Genomic DNA, 18,518 nt, shown 5'->3' with positions numbered 1-18,518 from the left:
GACGGATGAAATGCATAAACATTGTGCGAGTAAAACAAAGATAATCTAGGTATCACTTAAAAAACAATTGCAACAGTGAGTTTTAGAAATAAACAATGATCGAATTGTTGTAGGCCTATTTGATTGAACGATCTAGGGTTTAGAGAGAAAGAGGGGGCCGACCACTAGTAGAGAGAAGGGAGATTGATTTAATTGTGAGGTGTGTTTGATTCACCCCATTGTGCCTTTATTTATAGTAGTAGGAAGGGTAAAACCCTTCCCTTTAGGATTACAATATTTAATAGGTAATCTAATCCTAATAGGAATATAAGATACATTCCTAGATTCCCTAGGATTTACACAATCACATTCCACTCCCCTTTGAGTGTGTAAATACTCAACAAACCATCGCATCAGATCTTCAGCAGATAAGGTAGAATAGGTAATGAAGTCATCGGCACAACGGGTGATCGTAAGTCTCAAATTTAAGTGAAGTATGCATTTGTAGTAAAACTCATAAAATCTCACTATGGTAAAACCCAAGGCATGGGGAAAACCTATAGACTAAGGAGAAAAGTGAGAAGTATGCATAATGTCTAAAATGAATGTCAAACTGGACGAAGGTAGTAAACTCAACGGAGTATGATCATCTCATGATGGGTGCCTCATTAAAACCTCGTTAGGTAGCAAAAACCCAGTGGAAAAAAATGCTCCTAATCGTAAGAAAAAAGTACATTAAGATCATGTGAGTATGCTTCTAGATACTCCCCCTGAGTTAGACATAACTTCTAAATAAGAGAACTACAAGTGATTCAACTCAGATAATTTATGCATATCGATTCCTTGGACGAGCTTCTGAAATGTAAACTTGGGCAATGACTTGGTAAAGAGATCGGCCAGGTAGTCTTGGGAACGGATTTGCTTGACTTCAATGTTCTTATGCTGCTGGTGGTGGTGTGAGTAAAAGAACTTCGGCGCTATGTGATTGGTGTTGTCTCCCTTGATGTATCCATTCTTCAGCTGCTCGATACATGCTGCATTGTCTTCAAAGATCGTCGTAGGAAGGTCAACGACTGATGTAAGACCACTAGTGCTTCGAATATGTTCCATAACTTCACTCAGCCAAAAGCACTCATTCGATGCTTCATGTAGGGCGAGAATCTCAACATGGTTAGACGAAGTCGCAACTAGCGTTTGCTTGGTAGACTTCTAAGATATAACGGTGTCTCTAACAGTAAAGACATAACCCATTTAAGAACGTGCTCTATGTGGGTCAGACAAATATTCAGCATCTGCGTAACCAATAAGGCGAGAATCAATATGAGGGCCATAGGGAGCGGGGCGGTAACACTTGGAGATTCGCGGGTATAGAACAAACCCAAATCCGTAGTACTTTTGAGGTAGTGGAAAATATCTTTAACACCATTCCAATGCCTGCGTGTGGGTGCATTGCTGTATCTAGCTAATAGATTCACAACGAAGGAGATGTCGGGTCTAGTGCACTGAGCCAAGTACAATAAAGCCCCAATTGCACTTAGGTAAGGAACTTCGGGTTCCAAAATCTCTTCCTCATCCTCCTTTGGACGGAACAGATCTTATTTAGCATCTAGAGTTCGAATGACTATGGGTGTACTCAAAGGCTTCGCTTTATCCTCATTAAAATGTCGCAACACCTTTTGGGTGTAGTTCGATTGATGTACTAGGATTTCATTCGAACAATGCTCGATTTCCAGGCCAAGATAGTATCGAGTTTTCCTAAGATCATTAATCTCAAATTCCAATTTCAAGTGTGTAGCAATTTCCTCAAGCTCTGCGGGAGTCTCAATGAGGTTTATGTCATCGACATAAACTGCAATGATTGCAAATTCGGAATGTGACTTTTTTATGAACACATATAGGCATAGTTTGTTGTTCACATAACCCTGACTTGTCAAATATTTACTCAGACGGTTATACCACATCTGCCCGGATTGTTTTAATCTGTAAAGTGACCTCCTCAACCTAATTGAGAGAGTGTTCCGTGGTTTAGAACTATTTGAACCAATCAATGGAAGTCCTTCTGGAACTTTCATATAAATATCAGTATCTAGATCCCCATAGAGATATGTGGTTACCACGTCCATAAGCTGCATATTCAGTTTTTCAGAAACTACCAAACTGATTAGGTAGTGGAATGTTATAACGTCCATTACGGGGGAATACGTCTCCTCGTAATCAATCCATAGGCGCTGAGAGAAGCCTTGTGCTACGAGGCATGCATTGTATCGCACTATTTCATTCTTCTCATTACGCTTCCTCACGAAAATCCACTTGTAGCCAACAGGCTTCACGCGTGGTGGTGTAGGAACGATAGGTCTAAATACTTTACGTTTCACGAATGAATTGAGTTTGACCTGCATTGCTTGTTTCCAGTTTGACCAATCGGTTCTACGTCAGCATTCATCGACGGAACAGGGTTCAATGTCATCGTTGAGCATAACATCAGTAGCTACTGAGTACGAGATTGCATCGTCGATGATCATCTCATTCCTATTCCAAACCTCATCCAATACTGTGTAGTGGACCTAAATATCGCGATTCTCGGAAGGCCAGCGTGTTTCATCTAAAGCATCACTGTAATCTAGAATAACCTCATGCGTTGGAAAAGATGAGCAAACGATGGTTGGATTTAAACTATGGTCAGTAGTTGGTGTCATTTTCCTCTTTTGGGTTGTAAATCTTTTGAACCAAGGGGTTTGCCACGCTTTAGGGTCAGAGCAGATGATTGGCTAGCCGCTAATGTACCTTGCCGCGTGGAGGGTGCGGCCTCCCAGTCTTTGGGGACGGTCCAACCTTCCCAGGCAAGTTGTTGACGTACATGGGGTACATCTATCCTTGCATATGTGTTTGTAGCGGGTATGTGTGATCTTCTCACATTTGCTAGATCGTTAAAAGCATCTGACATGCTTTGAGCAATGCTCGAAAGATCTATAATTCAACACACCTCATTTTCAGATTGGGCAATGCGGGGATCTAAATGAGACATAGTGGGAGCATACCACGACAATTCACAACGTTCTACGGGAATGTTAGCATACTTATCTCCCCCTAACGATGGGAAAACTATCTCATCAAAGTGACAATTCGCAAGACGTGCAGTAAAGAGATCTCTTGTCAAGGGTTTTAAGTAGCGAACAATTGATGGTGAATCATAACTGACATAGATTCCCATTTTTCTCGGGTGACCCATTTTGGTACGTAGCGGCGGCGCTATTAGCACATAAATGGCGCACCCAAACACCCGTAAATGCAAGACGTCAGGTTTGTATCTAGTGAACAATTGTAACGATGAATGTGGTTAGGTAACGGTGGGCCTTAGGCGGACCAACATAGCTACGTGCAATATTACATAGCCCCAGGCAGATACCGGCAGTTTGGTTCTTATAACCAAAGTCCGAACTATCAATTGAAGGCGCTTTATGAAAGCTTATGCCAGGCTTTTTTGGGTGTGAACATGGGGGCACATGATGTTCCACATTAATCCCTACTGACATGCAATAATCGTTAAAAGTCTGTGACGTAAACTCTTCAGCGTTATCCAGTCGAATCGACTTGATTGGATAATCAGCGTGGTGAGCCCTTAGCTTAATGATTTGAGCTAGGAGTTTAGCAAATGCAGCGTTGCGTGTGGACAACAAGCAAACATGTGACCATCTTGTCGATGCATCAACCAACACCATAAAATATTTAATGGTTCGCAGGTTGGTTGGATTGGTCCACAAATGTCCACGTGAATCCTTTGAAGAAATTTAGGAGGGTTGTGAATAATCTTTGTATATTAGGGTTGAGTATTCAACTTTCCTAAAGAACACTCTTTGGATGGTGGGAGTCCAACATAGGGATGTAACTTATGCCCGTGTGAAGATTTGAGGATACGGCGCATCGTGTCACGTCCAAGATGTCCCAAACGATCATGCCAAAACAACAAAGTGTTCGGGAACTCAGGCATAGGGCTGGCCACACTATGAGCTTCTATGCCGCAAATGGTTGTGATGTACAACCCATTTGACAAGCATTCCAACTTGTCGTGAATATGCTTCTGGCCATATTCATACGAAGTGATACAAAGAAATTTAGAACCATGATCTTCAGTGGTTTCAAGATGATATTGATTATCTCGAATATCTCTAAAACTCAGCAATGTTCTTCCGGAACGTGGATAATAGAGTGCCTCCTTAATGGTCAGAATTTTACCATTAGACAACATGATACGTGCCTTTCCGTATCCTTCAATTAGGTTGGATGAGCCTAAGAGAGTTGTCGAAGGAGCTTTGTTGGGTATTAAGTTAGTAAAATAATGTTGTTCACGTAAGATGGTATGCGTGGTTGGACTATCTGCCAAACAACTAACTTCCCCACTAGACATACCTAGAAATAAATCGATTGAATTGGTCACATGTATAAATATAAGTCAATTCATTCAATTAAGCAATTCGAGAAAATAATATCCATTCAAATAACAATCCATAATTCAAAACAAACCAAAACCAAACAAATTATTCCAAATACTTAGAAAAATTGTTCAAAATTAAACCATAAACCTAGGAAAATAGGGGGGTAGGGCCGGCCACTCATAGTGGGTTTGGCCACTAGGGGTAAACACCCTAAATACATGTCTAATTTATTCATCCATAGGTGCTGACGCCTCCTAGAAATCCGATATCTCCATTGATGTAGTTGCATCTTCTAGATGATCCATATATGTAAAGTTAGACTCACGACGGAAATGATACTTGGCAATAGCCTCAGGGGAAGCTCGGCATACGCGTGACCAATGATCCCTTGATCCACAACGATAACACATGTCCAGTTCAGTAAAAGCAACATGAACGAGAGCTTTGCCCTTGTTCTTGAAGTTTGGGACCTTAGGGGCGAGTGGTGGACGCTGCTAGGTCACATTTCTTCCCTTAGGTGTAACACTCTGTTTACCTTGGGCCTGTGGTTGGGCTTGCCGCCCATTGCCACGACCATGACAGTTCTTTCATCGTTTATGGCTATTAGAATAGGTCGCATGCGCTTCAGGCGTGGCGTTCAAGCTAGTGGGTCGAGCTTAATGATTCTTCATCAAAAGCTGGTTCTGCTTTTCAACGAGAAGTAAAATAAAGATCAAATCCGAAAACTTGGTGAATTTCTGTGCCCTATATTGTTGTTGCAGGACAATATTGGTGGCATGGAAGGTTGAATAGGTATTCTCCAGGAGATCTGATTCGGCTAGTTCCACTTTGCAAAATTTTAACAGAGAACGAATTCTACAAACTTCAGAGTTGTATTCATTCACGGACTTAAAGTCTTGGAAGCAAAGATGCTGCCAGTCGTGTCTTGCTTCATGCAAGTTTATGTCTTTCTGGTGATCGAAACGATCGACCAGAGCAAGTCAGAGGGTGCGTGGGTCCTCCTTAGCGAGATACTCAATCTGCAGTGCATCATGAATGTGTCTTCGGATGAAGATCATTGCAGTAGCCTTCTGAGCTTCGTCAACAGGTTTGTCGGCGATAAGTGTCTCGATGGTAGCTCTAATACCCTTTGCAGTGAGATAGAGCTTTATGTCTTGAACCCACTTCAGATAGTTTCTTCTTGAGACTTCTAGAGCGGAGAAATCGAGCTTGTTCAAGTTCGACATGTCCCTAAAACGGAGGAAGAAAACGTGATTAGTCATATGGTAAGCCATAAACATATATCGTAGAACATATAGGTTCTATAGACATGTAGTGGTTTAATTTATGCATGAAAACTACGAGTTTCATGTGGTATGTTTTGAATGAAAACTTCGGGTTTCAAAGGCACTAAATTTGAAACTACAAGTTCAATTTAGTTTTATGAACAATTAGTTCATAATGAGAGGTTCGTGCAAGAAACACAGAATGCAATATACTAAGTGTAGTGGATTTGAGGTTCTTCGGGAACTCAAGTGTGAGAGCTTCGTTACTACGAAAGTATGTGATGGTTCAAAGCATAAAAATAAATTATTGAATTGCTAATGTCCAAAATTGATCTTCAGGTCAATAATTTTGGATTCATTATTAGATTAATGGATTGCAGGTCACTTTTAATTAATTCAATAAATCGGGCCATACTGGGTCGATTGTAGAAGCTAAATAATATTATTGGATTGAAAATATAACCCTAAAATAATTTGGGCTTAGTGCCTTGGGTAAGGGGGCACGGGTTTGGATGCCTTATGCATAAGGCAAGGCCCAAAGGTCATTGGATGGTGGCTGCAGGACATGGGGTGGCTGAAAAATAGGCCTAAAGGCTTTACGGGAATGGGAGGAACCCCAGTTGCAGCTGGGTTCTTCGTGTGGACCGAAAAAAATGGGGGTCACGGGCAGGCCCAGGAAAATTGGGTTACAGGTTGCATGTGCGCGGGACAAAGCCCAGCCCCATGGGCTGGCTGATGTAGACCTGTGGAAAAGACCCAGCCAACTGGGCTGGTGGAATCGGCTGCGGGCTGAGGCAACAGCAAGGTCCAGCAAGCAGGGGTAGGGCTGCAGGCCCGTGGTGAAGAGACCCAAACCAGGCGCATGACCTGGTTGTTTACACAGTGCCATAGTGGTGCGGTGGGTGTGCCGCACCATGTCCAAGTTCCCCTTTTTTCTTTTTTCTTTTTCAAAATCCCTTAGGGTTTAGGAAAAAACCCTAAATATGCTTCTAATTTAATTTTGTACTTTGACTCACAAATTCCACATAACAATTTAATTGTGCGATGCATGAAACATATATATATATATATATATATATTGATAAATATATGAACATATACAATATATATATATATCAAAAGGAAAATTTAAACATAGGGGGGTTCATGCATCATGGGGAATGTTTTCATGCTTCGTGGACGTTTCAAATATCTTCTTTTATTTTAAGCGTACCTGATTAGCAGAAAACGAATACGCCTTTGAGTTTGGTGGATGATAGCCTTCTCCAACGATGCTTCAATTCCTCAGCTTTTGGCAAGAGCGTGCTGATAACGTATTGTAGGCCTATTTGATTGAACGATTTAGGGTTTAGAGAGAGGGAGAGGGTCGACCACTATGAGAGAGAAGAAAGATTGATTTAATTGTGAGGTGTGTTTGATTCACCCATTGTGCCTTTATTTATAGTAGTAGGAAGGGTAAAACCTTTCCCTTTAGGATTACAATATTTAATAGGTAATCTAATCATAATAGAAATATAAGATACATTCCTAGATTCCCTGGGATTTACACAATCACATTCCTATTCTAAATATGACTGCAACACGAATCATATTTTAGAAAGGCCTTATAGCCGAATTATAAGTACTATGTATCATAAAATTACTAATTTATATATGCGTAGTGTCACATCTCGACCCGAGGTCCACCACATCCTGGGCTCGACTTCGTTGTAGCACGATATTATCTGCTTTGGGCCCTGACCATGCCCTCACGGTTTTGTTTCTGGGAACACACACGAGAACTTCCCAATAGGTCACCCATCATGGAATTGCTCTCGCGTGAACTCGCTTAACTTCGGAGTTCTGATGGAACCCGAAGCCAGTGAGCTCTCAAAACGCCTCGTGCTAGGTAGATATGAGAATATACATATAAGGCTTACAAGATTCTCACCCCCTGGGCTATGTGAGATCTTATACGTAGTGCCTATATGAATATTTTATAATGTATTATCTTATAAATTTAACGAATCATTAATTTAGCATATTATTCCCAAATCAGAACTGACGAGAAATATTATTTAACTAAATTTTTTAATTTATCGGTTATTAAATATCAAGATTCGACGTTACAAATTTTGGTACTTAGATCACTCACTTATATTACAATATGTCAATTACTGATGTTCTATGATAGCTTTATAGTTAATCGTAATTTTTCTCTAACCAAACATTAATGTTTTACATGTTCTGAAAACTCTGACTTGGTCTTCATCAATTAAATGACAAACTTAACAAATCCATAAGTTCGCCTAAATATTAAATATGAGTTCGGATTAAGATACATACAGATCTTGATCCAATAAAATTCAACTAATAGAAAAAGTCTTCGTGAAACCCGGCACACAAATTCTTTAAACTATTAACTTCAGCTTTTCAGTCATTCAGTATTACGGTTTGATAATATTCATTTTCGTTTAAAAGTGAGAGGTCTTAGGTTCGAATCTTGTGGATAACGAATTCTTCTAGTTTGTTTACACAAACCATACCTTGTCACTCACCAACACAAACCTTCAGTTTTTCAGATATGATGCAGGAGGCTATGTTTTTTTTTTCTTAGTCCATAATCTTCTAGTTTGTTTACACAATGTAAGATATTTCTGAAATCATAAGAACAACAACAAGAGATTAGGATCACAGATTTGATAAACCAAAATTACAATAAATCAATTACAATTTACTTATCTTTGGAATATAGAAGACATGGCTCTTGCGGGTGACAAAGGAGTCTTCTACTTTCAACAAGCGGAAGTGTTCCAGCAATAATAGGGTTTGCTCAGAATGGAACGTATGTATTTGTGAAAGCAGGGACACCCTTAATATAGTGATTAGGGTTCCCCTAATTCCGCCTATTATAGTAATTAGAGGAATACACCAAATCACCATTTATTCTTAATGTTGTCCCACCAAGGCATGTACAATATGTCCTACTTAATTAGGGTTTCAATTAGTCAACTAAATATATCTTGGTTCCATGATTCTTGCCAACCAATATTGAATCACATTAAAAGCCAAATATCTTGAAGATCAAGTTATTTGTCTTTCAAGTAATTCGATTCATAATAATTGACAACTCAACATGAGTCTTACATTCTCCCACTTTGAGTGTCAATACCAACAGTTTGATTGCAACAAGAATCACAGTGATCACTGAACCAAAGATATAACAGTTATCCCTCAAAAGACAACTATTACTTAAACTGAATGTAGAACTATAGAAATCCAAATGCATATCTTTCTGCATTTGTGCTCTATAATCACATGCACATTCAATCAAAGCATACAGCTGCAGACTATGCCATGGTGTTTGAAACTGATGAACCAAATATCAATTTCACTAAACAAAATGAACTCTAGATTGAGTTCTTTGCACGAATTTCTGTCAATTTAAACAATCTGATATAATAACGAGATTAGGATTTCTCATTAAAATTTATGAACAAAATTTAAGCAGAATTTACTCTTAAAGTATCAGGCACTAACACTTCAAATTTTTTAACATAAAAGGTAATCTCCTACTCCCACTGATTAGCAGAGATAAACAAATTATTACTCTCACTGATTAAGAGAGCAAAACTTTATAAATGCCTATAAAGTGAAATAGATACATTTCAAATACTCCCACTAGCAAAACATTAGTCATGGAATATAAAACATAAAATTTGTGAGCTCAACATCTTTATTATAGATATCTGTAGGGAAGTGATTCTTGTGATTGAAAAACTATACAAAACTATTTAGTCAGTTTTGTTCATCTAACAATTGACAGAAATAGAAAACTTTAACTGGAATGTTTTCTTATTGCATCAAAAGCATATAATTTCATAATCATCTTTGGACAGAAACTAATTATATTAGGTTTGCATAGCTAAAACATAAAATACAAGGGCAAACGTATATAGCTTCAACACTTTTGAGCAGATGAAGTATATGCAATCTTGTCAATTTCATGTTTCACTATACATTGATTTATAGTTGTACTGAATAAGAAAACATTTTTGAGCAGATTAATTATTCATCAATAACATATAAATCACAAGTTCAATTTCTTGAACAACAAACAAGAATTAATAAGTAAAACACTTTTGAGCAAAATGTACCCATTAATCCTTCATGAATATGAATCTGGTCGTATTGTATTTATCAGTTCAAAATTGATAAATAATGATAGTGATTCAAAGTAAAATTTCCTGCAAGGTTAGTTACATTTAACAAATAAAATATAAACAAATATCATGATTTACATCTTATCTTCGGATGCAGAAATCGATGAGTGTGAAGCCCATAATATATTATTTCTCTCACTTGGGCAAACACTCCTCAAAATGCAAGGTTCATAATAAAACTTAAATAATAATCAAGATTTTTATATGTGAATATTGAAAAATTATTTCACAAATTAACATGAAACCCTATAAGAGAATCCAAACTCAAATTTATGTTTTAATTCTAAAACAAAGTCAATTAAAATAAACATTTAGATACCTCAATAACATCAATTTTAATCCAATTTAGAACTCAGAGAAAAGTAAGGCAAAAGATTGACGAATTTACCTACTCATTCTCGATTCTGCAAGATTCATCATGGAAGTAGTCGAGTTGTGGTGGATCGAACCAACTTCAAATTGCATGATTGTTACACCTTTGGGAAGAAACTAATCATGCAAAGAAAATACCTGCATAGCTAGCCAAAACATAAAATACACAAAATACATATAGCTTCAACAGCTTTGGCCAGATGAAAATATGTTAGAAGTACTTTATGATTTGCTATAATACTAATTTATAATTGGTGAGTGTTTTCCTGAAATTCCCATTGGGACAAAAGTATTCACCATATAAATTAGACTGATTTTTCAAAATAATCCTTTAGAATAGCCGTTTTGTTGGATATTCAATGATTCTTAAAAGATTCAATCAGACACAAAAGTATGTCATTATGGACATTGAACAATAGAGTTCTCGAAAGAGGAAACATGGTTATTCAGTTATTCGATAGGAACCAAAATGATGAATTAGTAAACTGATGCCACTTTCCAATTTTTTCTCAAAAGACAATCATCATAATCAGAATTGATGACCAAACAAAACATTGGTTTAATCAAAACAAACCAATACATCTTTAAATCAAAATTTAATCAGTATTGTCTATATAAAATTCATTAGTATTAAGAATTTGCATATAATAAGGACATATTGGAACCATAACCTTGTATAATAATCGGTACCAATAAATGTGCACAAATCAGTGAAACAATATCACATAACAAAACTAGTTTTGAAGTACCAAAATTCAGCAGTACTACTTTAGTTTGCAAATTCACTAAAAACTCAATTCTCTTTAGATTGTCATGAAATTTTTTAAGTATGAACTAGACATATATGACTACTATTTCGCAAAATTTCATGATTTTTAAAATCTTATAAGTGAGCCACAAATGAATTCGAAAAGAGAGTTGTTGCAGAAACAGCAGAAAATGTTCAGTACATACCTGAGATTACAAATTCACCAAATATTCATTGTTTATCTGATATGCATCAGAATTTACAGATATAAAGTAAACATAAAAATCTGTTATTTCCCAAAATTTCATAATTTTTAAGATTTTACAAGTGTACTAAAAACAAATTTGAAATAAGTTGTGCTGCTGAAACAACAGAAATTCTGCAAAACATACCCGAGACTAAATAATTCACCAAAACTTCAATATTCCTCCAATGCATATGAAAATTTTCAGAAATAAAGTAGACATATAGATTTATTATTACCCAAAATCCCATGATTTTTTTTGCCGATTTTAAAAATGGGCTAAAAATAAAATCGAAATGGAATTGTCTGCAGAAACCGCATAAATTCTGCAGGACAGTCCCGAGATTAAAAATTCACCAATAATTCATTTTCAAACCAATGCTCGTCAAAATTTCCAGATTTGAAATAAATATCTCAATGTATATCATACTAAAATTTTATGAATTTAGGAGTTGCGTTGGTATATCAAAATAATATCACAAGCAGACTATTCTGCGGAAGTCTGCAGAATTCCAGCAATATGGTATCACACTTAAAAATTTACCATAAATCCATTTCTGGTCCAAAAAACGTGAAAAAATACCAGCGTCTAAAAATCCATTTAGTATTACGACATGACAAAATTTTATATGTTATTGAAGTTAGGGAAGTCTTATCAAACGGAAATTATTGATATGAATGATTTTCATATCAAAATTACATCAGTCACATAAAAACACTTAAGTAACGTTTATTCTTTTCTATGTCATAATTGAAATGGACATTCGATTTCAAAGAATACTAAAAGTAATATTCATTGTAATAATAGAAGCAACTATCACTTCATAGAGAAATAACCAAGAACCAAAACTTATTCATTTGCATATGCACTATAAGGATGAGAGTCGAAAACTGCAAATTGAATTAATCCCAAATGAAAACACTATATTTGCTCAGAAACAACAAGATAGTTTTCAACTTCTCAATTATTATATCACAAAATCAATTCAGTTGGAACCAAAAGCTTAATTTCAATCCAACCAAATTGCAATAATTTATGAAAAGCAGTTTCATACCTTCGCAGGAATACCTCGAAATTTCAAGCTTCATTCGAGCATTACAGTGATTGAAGGAGGTTGGTGTAAGCTGGGCATTGATGAATAGAAACCCTCACACGGGGGAGAAATCATTTACTGTTTTCATGTTTTAACCCTTTCTCCTTTTTTTTTTTTTAATCAAATAGGAAACGGTAATATTTATCAACTAAATTAATAATCAGAAAAATATATAATAAATCAAAATATTAACCAAGATAAGATTAGGTCATCGTTCACCGAAAACAATAGTGACCTTGCATATATATATATATATATATTTATGAATTATCAATTCATAATTATCAAATAGGAGTCAATAAAGTCGCATACAACAAACCTAGTTGGAGTTGTATACCTAATTTCAGTTTATCTTGAAGCCCAGGTAAACGTGATAAAAAAAAATTGCAAGAAGAAATTTGCAGAAAACACAACATACATGACACAATCTTCTCGGCAGTACAAGGTTAACATATCCATACAAGAAGAAAAAACGTGGAAGCAAGAAAACTCCCAGAATCATATCACAAGAGCGCGATTAATCGAACCAAAACAAACCCACTCTTAATAATTAAATGAGAGCCAACAAGAAAAATAAATAATTAAATTTCATGAAAACTACTTAAAGGCAGCAGTATGCATAGTCACCCCCAGAACAATCCATATATTATTAACCACGAAAATAATTGCATACCAACACAAAATTGCGGAAGCATCAAAACAAATTTTCATGAGATGGAACAGTAGGAGGCATCCAACCAAAACGATAAGCAAATTTTCTTTAGTATGTGAATCATCTTCAATAAACAAATTTGCCTATACCTTTATATCGGACCCTAAGCTTGTTGTGCGGCTCTGATACCACATGTAAGATATTTCTGAAATCATAAGAACAACAACAAGAGATTAGGATCACAGATTTGATAAACCAAAATTACAATAAATCAATTACAATTTACTTATCTTTGGAATATGGAAGACATGGCTCTTGCGGGTGACAAATGAGTCTTCTACTTTCAACAAGCGGAAGTGTTCCAGCAATAATAGGGTTTGCTCGGAATGGAACGTATGTATTTGTGAAAGCAGGGACACCCTTAATATAGTGATTAGGGTTCCCCTAATTCCGCCTATTATAGTAATTAGAGGAATACACCAAATCACCATTTATTCTTAATGTTGTCCCACCAAGGCATGTACAATATTTCCTACTTAATTAGGGTTTCAATTAGTCAACTAAATATATCTTGGTTCCATGATTCTTGCCAACCAATATTGAATCACATTAAAAACCAAATATCTTGAAGATCAAGTTATTTGTCTTTCAAGTAATTCGATTCATAATAATTGACAACTCAACATGAGTCTTACACACAAACCATGCCTTGTCACTCACCAACACAAACCATATCTTGTCACTCACCAATTACCAAGTTCAGTTTAAAACCTGCTTCTGATACACAAAAGAAGGATTTGATGATTTAACATAAAGAAAGATGCATGGTTGTGTTTAGAAATCACTTTATCTTAAACAATGACGAAAGCCACCAGCAGCACTATTACTTTTCATTTAATACTGTTGCTACTTGTAATTTATATATAGTGAGTCATATAGTAGTCTCTTTTTATAAACCCTATCCTAGTACTCTGCTTCCATGGGCATTAGGCATTTGATTCGCAAGAATAGATTGCCGATCACGTAATCCGAATAAAAGTCATTCAAATTAGTAATTGTCACGCTTTGATCAATAGGTCTAGACTCGACACGTAATATCAGAAGTAGCGGTACATAGTCAAATGAAACTCATACATAATTTAAATTACTAAAACATGAAGGGTACAAACCATATGCCGAGCACATTGCCTCAATACTCGCATCAACTGCTATCTGTAACTCTACAAAAACAACCTTAGACCATGGAACGGTCGGGTTGATAACGAATTACTAGAAAATAATTTTTTCTTAATTTTCGAGTGACAAAGAGCACGTGTGCTGGTTGGGTTTCACTTCAGTCAATTTACTCTGATATCGTAAAGGAAGTTAGGTTTCAACCCAAAACCAATCAACAATTTTAAAAGTAACCCATCTTATTAAAAACTAATCACCAATGTGAAGAGGAGTAATCCAACTTTTTACAAATCTATGCAAGGGTTTATAAGTAAATTAAGCTCATATTGTCAATTGATTTTATGATGGAACTTCAACTTTTTTCACAAGGTTACTTTAACTTCCCAATGTGAGACAACACTCCACAGCCACTTCCTCGCACTATTTTCCTTTTTTGATTATTGTTATTGCATTCTTTATTTGAAATATTGATTATTCTTCCTTTTGATTTTTTATACCCAGTGATAAGGGAAGAAAAAGAAAGCCCCAACGGGAAGCAATGAATATGTGTCCTTTTTTATCATCATGAAAGTAAAAGTGAAAAGAGATCAAGAGAAAACAAATCAAAAGAGAGGATGTTACACTTAAAATCTTGCTGTTCTCTCCACTTATATATATGCTTGTAGTGCTGAAGAAGTATTTTCATTTCAATTACTTCAACTATTCTCAGTCCCTAATTTCTCACTGTAAAAGTCAATGCCAACTTCCTCTTTGTTCTTCCCCCTACTCTATCTACTTATCTCGACCTCAATTACAAGTAAGTCTTCATCTCTTCTATGTATTTCTTCTACTTTGGGATGATAATCCGTCGTGTTCGGATGTATCCATTTATCGTAATTGTGTCTCACTCGTTTGTTGGTCAACAACACACAAAATTATATCAAATATTACTATGATAATACAATACCTCATACTATTCATAAGAAAAATGAGAAAAGTAGTTCAACAGTGTTGTTTGTGTTTTAATCGCGTGCCCTCGATTCTTGGGGATCGAGTTGTGTAACGTGTGTAGTGTCTTAAAATGCCACCTCTGCTTGTACTCTATTTATTACTGCCCTATGTCATATTTTTTCGGTTTCAAATTACGTTTTTACTTTTATTGTTGCAGATGGGGCTCAACTGATTATAGTGAACAACTGCAATGAAAGTATATGGCCCGGTATACTTGGCAGTGCAGGCCTAGCCACTCCTGAAAGTGGCGGTTTCCATCTTGGCAGCGGTGAGGAATCAGTTCTTGATGTGCCTGAGAAGTGGTCAGGAAGGATATGGGGCAGGCAGGGTTGCTCATTTGACAGTAATGGAATAGGCAACTGTGAGACCGGAGATTGTTTTGGCCAATTGCGTTGCCAAGGCAAAGGAGGCGTGCCTCCAGCGACCGTGGTTGAAATGACGCTTGGATCATCAACTTCACCCCTGCATTTCTATGACGTGAGCTTGGTTGACGGCTTTAACTTGCCTGTGTCAATGAAGCCGGTTGGTGGTGGAATAGGGTGTGGTGTTGCCTCATGCGAGGCTGATTTGAACGTTTGCTGCCCGTCTGCATTGGAAGTGAGGAGAGGAGGCAGGGTGGTGGGATGTAAGAGTGCCTGCTTGGCTATGCAGTCTGCGAAGTATTGCTGCACAGGAAGCTACGCAAACCCAAACACTTGCAAACCAACCCTTTTCGCGCATCTGTTTAAGGCCATATGCCCCAAGGCTTATAGTTATGCCTTTGATGACTCCTCCAGCCTTAACAAATGCAGGGCTTCGCGGTATGTCATCACTTTCTGCCCTCCCCAATGAGGAATGGCTGAAAAGGATGAAGCAAATGGCTTTTGTAGTACTAATCTATACTTGGAAAAAACTACTGTTATTTTCTTTTATTTCTTGATTAGAAGAATGGATTAATTTACTCTTAAAGAAACGAGTAAAGCTAAAACCAGATTACATCGCTCTTGATGTGTATGCTTTACGTAAATTATCATCGCCGAACATGAAACCAAAAGATGTGATCCATCGGCAAATACTCGAAAGAAATTAAATTGCTTTAGACCGCAGTTTTCTGTTTGGTTTTGCAGTTGTCAGTATTATAATCGCCAAATAATTCATTTGTCACATAACCAAAAGATATGAACACGGTCCTCTTTACCATATACTCTAAAGCCATTAAATCGACTTCAGACGGCAGTTTCCAGTTGGTTTTTAGAATGTTTGTTCTGTAGTTGTCAGTATCTTAAGGAAAATCTCTGTATCTAGATGCATATAATAGGATTATCTCAAAGTCCTTTACTAAGTGTTCGAAGTGGGGTTTCATAACGTCCAATATGATACAACAGAAGGAAAGCTCTAATTCTTCTGCAACTAAAGAATCTTAAAATCAGGCAGGATGAAGATCCACCTTATCAAACACCACTTAGAGCACTGATCTGGTCTATAAAACCCCGAGTACTTAGAGTTATCGATACAATTTTAAGCTGAACACTCCGAGAAGGGAACATGGGTTCATACATGGTACCAGAGCTACAAGGAAGGTAGCTTCTGTTGTCAAGTTTGCCTTGGTAAAGAAAGATTGTGATACTCGAAGATGGACTCAAACTGAAGCTCTGGATTAGGTATTGATTTGTTGAATTAGTCAAATTTCAAGGTATGGAAATCTTGTATGGAATCCTATCTCTTGGGTGAAGATTGATGGGAGGTTGTTAGTGGAGATAAAACTGCCACTCCAACAAATACACAAGAAATTCCAGACGCTTTGAAGAAGTGGAAGGTGAGGAATGCTAAGGCTGAATTTGCCTTGAAGAAATCTTTTTCTCGCGAGCTGTTTGAACACATCACATATTGCAAATCCGCCAACGCGATATGGACAACTCTTGATGGCTTATTCAACAAAAAGAATGAAGGAAGGCTGCAACTGTTGGAGAATGATCTAGCAAATTTAACCCTAGGTGATCTTTCTATTTCTCAGTTCTTCTTGAAGGCAAAACATTTACGCTCCGAAATTTCGTCTCTTGATACGGAAGGACCAATGTCGGATGCACAAGTACGAAGGCATATTATCCATGTGCTCAAACATGAATATGTTCCCTTTGTTACATCAATACAAGGATGGGCAAATTAGCCGTCTTTGGTAGAGCTGAAAAATCTTCTAGCCTCTCAAGAGTCTTTGGCTAGACAAATGGCTAGGTGCTCTTCGTCATCTTCGAATGGTGATGGAAGTGCCATTTGTACTAGAAAAAAGAAGTTTGAAAAGAAAAAAACCTAAGGAAAAAGCCTAACAGCCCCGTGATTCCAACCAAAAAACGAGAAGAGGGAAAGATTTACCAATGAAGATGTGGATAGGCAATGCCATCACTGTGGAAAAATGGGGCATATACGGAAAAATTGTAATGTGAAGATGCAAGGGGGAACATGGCTAAATTGAAATAACCAAAGAGTGAGGAAAATTGGGGGAAGTGCTTTGTGGCTAAAACTACCACTATAGATGCTTTTGCCTCAATCAATTTCAAAGAAGATTGGATTGTTGAATCCGGTTGCAGCCATCATCTCACATGCAATGATTCATGTTCTCTTCCTTCTGAAAATATGTAGGAAACGATGCCATGGTCACAGCAGATGATTCTGTTTATTCGGTTAAAAAGGAGGGAGGTGTTACAATTGACAATGACGATGATTGCATTACCCTGAATAATGTTTTTCAAGTACCGGGTATAAAGAAAAATATGTTTTTGGTGGCAAATACAATTGATACAGGAACATATGTTATCTTTGGACCTTAAAATGTGAAGTTTTTACGAAATTTGAAATGCTAAAGGAAGGGGTGGGCTTAGCCTCACAATGGGCTAGTAATAATGTGATTCAAATTTGCCTTTGGCGAGAATCGAACCTAAGACCTCTCACTTACAAATGAAGAGGAATACCACTAGACCTAGTACTAAGTGGCTAGTTCTTATGTTGATAACATGAGTAAAAATGATAGTCCTACACTTTGGCATGCTAGATTGGGACATCTGAGCATGGATAAGTTAAAGGCTATGGTGCAGAAAATTTTGGTTGATGGGTAGCCAAAGATAAACTCATTTCATGTGATAAATTTTGTGAAGGTTGTCAATTTGGGAAGGCACATTGTCTTCCATTTCACAAATCTGATTCAAGAAGCAAGGTTTATTTGGAATTGGTTCATAGTGATCCTATAGGACCAACCAATACACCTTCTTACACAGGTTGAAGGTATATGTTACTATTTGTAGATGACTTTACAAGATTTACTTAGGTATATTTTGTGAAGGAAAAATCAGAGGTCTTTTCCAAGTTTCAGGAATTCAAAGTAAATGCTAAAGG

General features: G+C 36.9%; 1 protein-coding gene across 1 annotated transcript; it reads left to right on the top strand.

Annotated features, from left to right (window-relative positions):
* The first annotated feature begins 14,832 nt into the window (after positions 1-14,832).
* LOC126617826 (thaumatin-like protein) lies at positions 14,833-16,131 on the top strand. The gene is made up of 2 exons (XM_050285880.1): positions 14,833-14,958; positions 15,310-16,131. Exons 1-2 carry the CDS (start codon positions 14,898-14,900, stop codon positions 15,981-15,983), a joined length of 735 nt encoding a protein of 244 aa, XP_050141837.1. The 5' UTR covers positions 14,833-14,897; the 3' UTR covers positions 15,984-16,131.
* The last annotated feature ends 2,387 nt before the right edge of the window (positions 16,132-18,518 follow it).

Source organism: Malus sylvestris, chromosome 4, assembly GCF_916048215.2.
Source record: "Malus sylvestris chromosome 4, drMalSylv7.2, whole genome shotgun sequence".
Taxonomy (NCBI): domain Eukaryota; kingdom Viridiplantae; phylum Streptophyta; class Magnoliopsida; order Rosales; family Rosaceae; genus Malus; species Malus sylvestris.
Note: the sequence above shows the minus strand (reverse complement) of the source record. Positions and strands in the feature narration are given on the sequence as shown.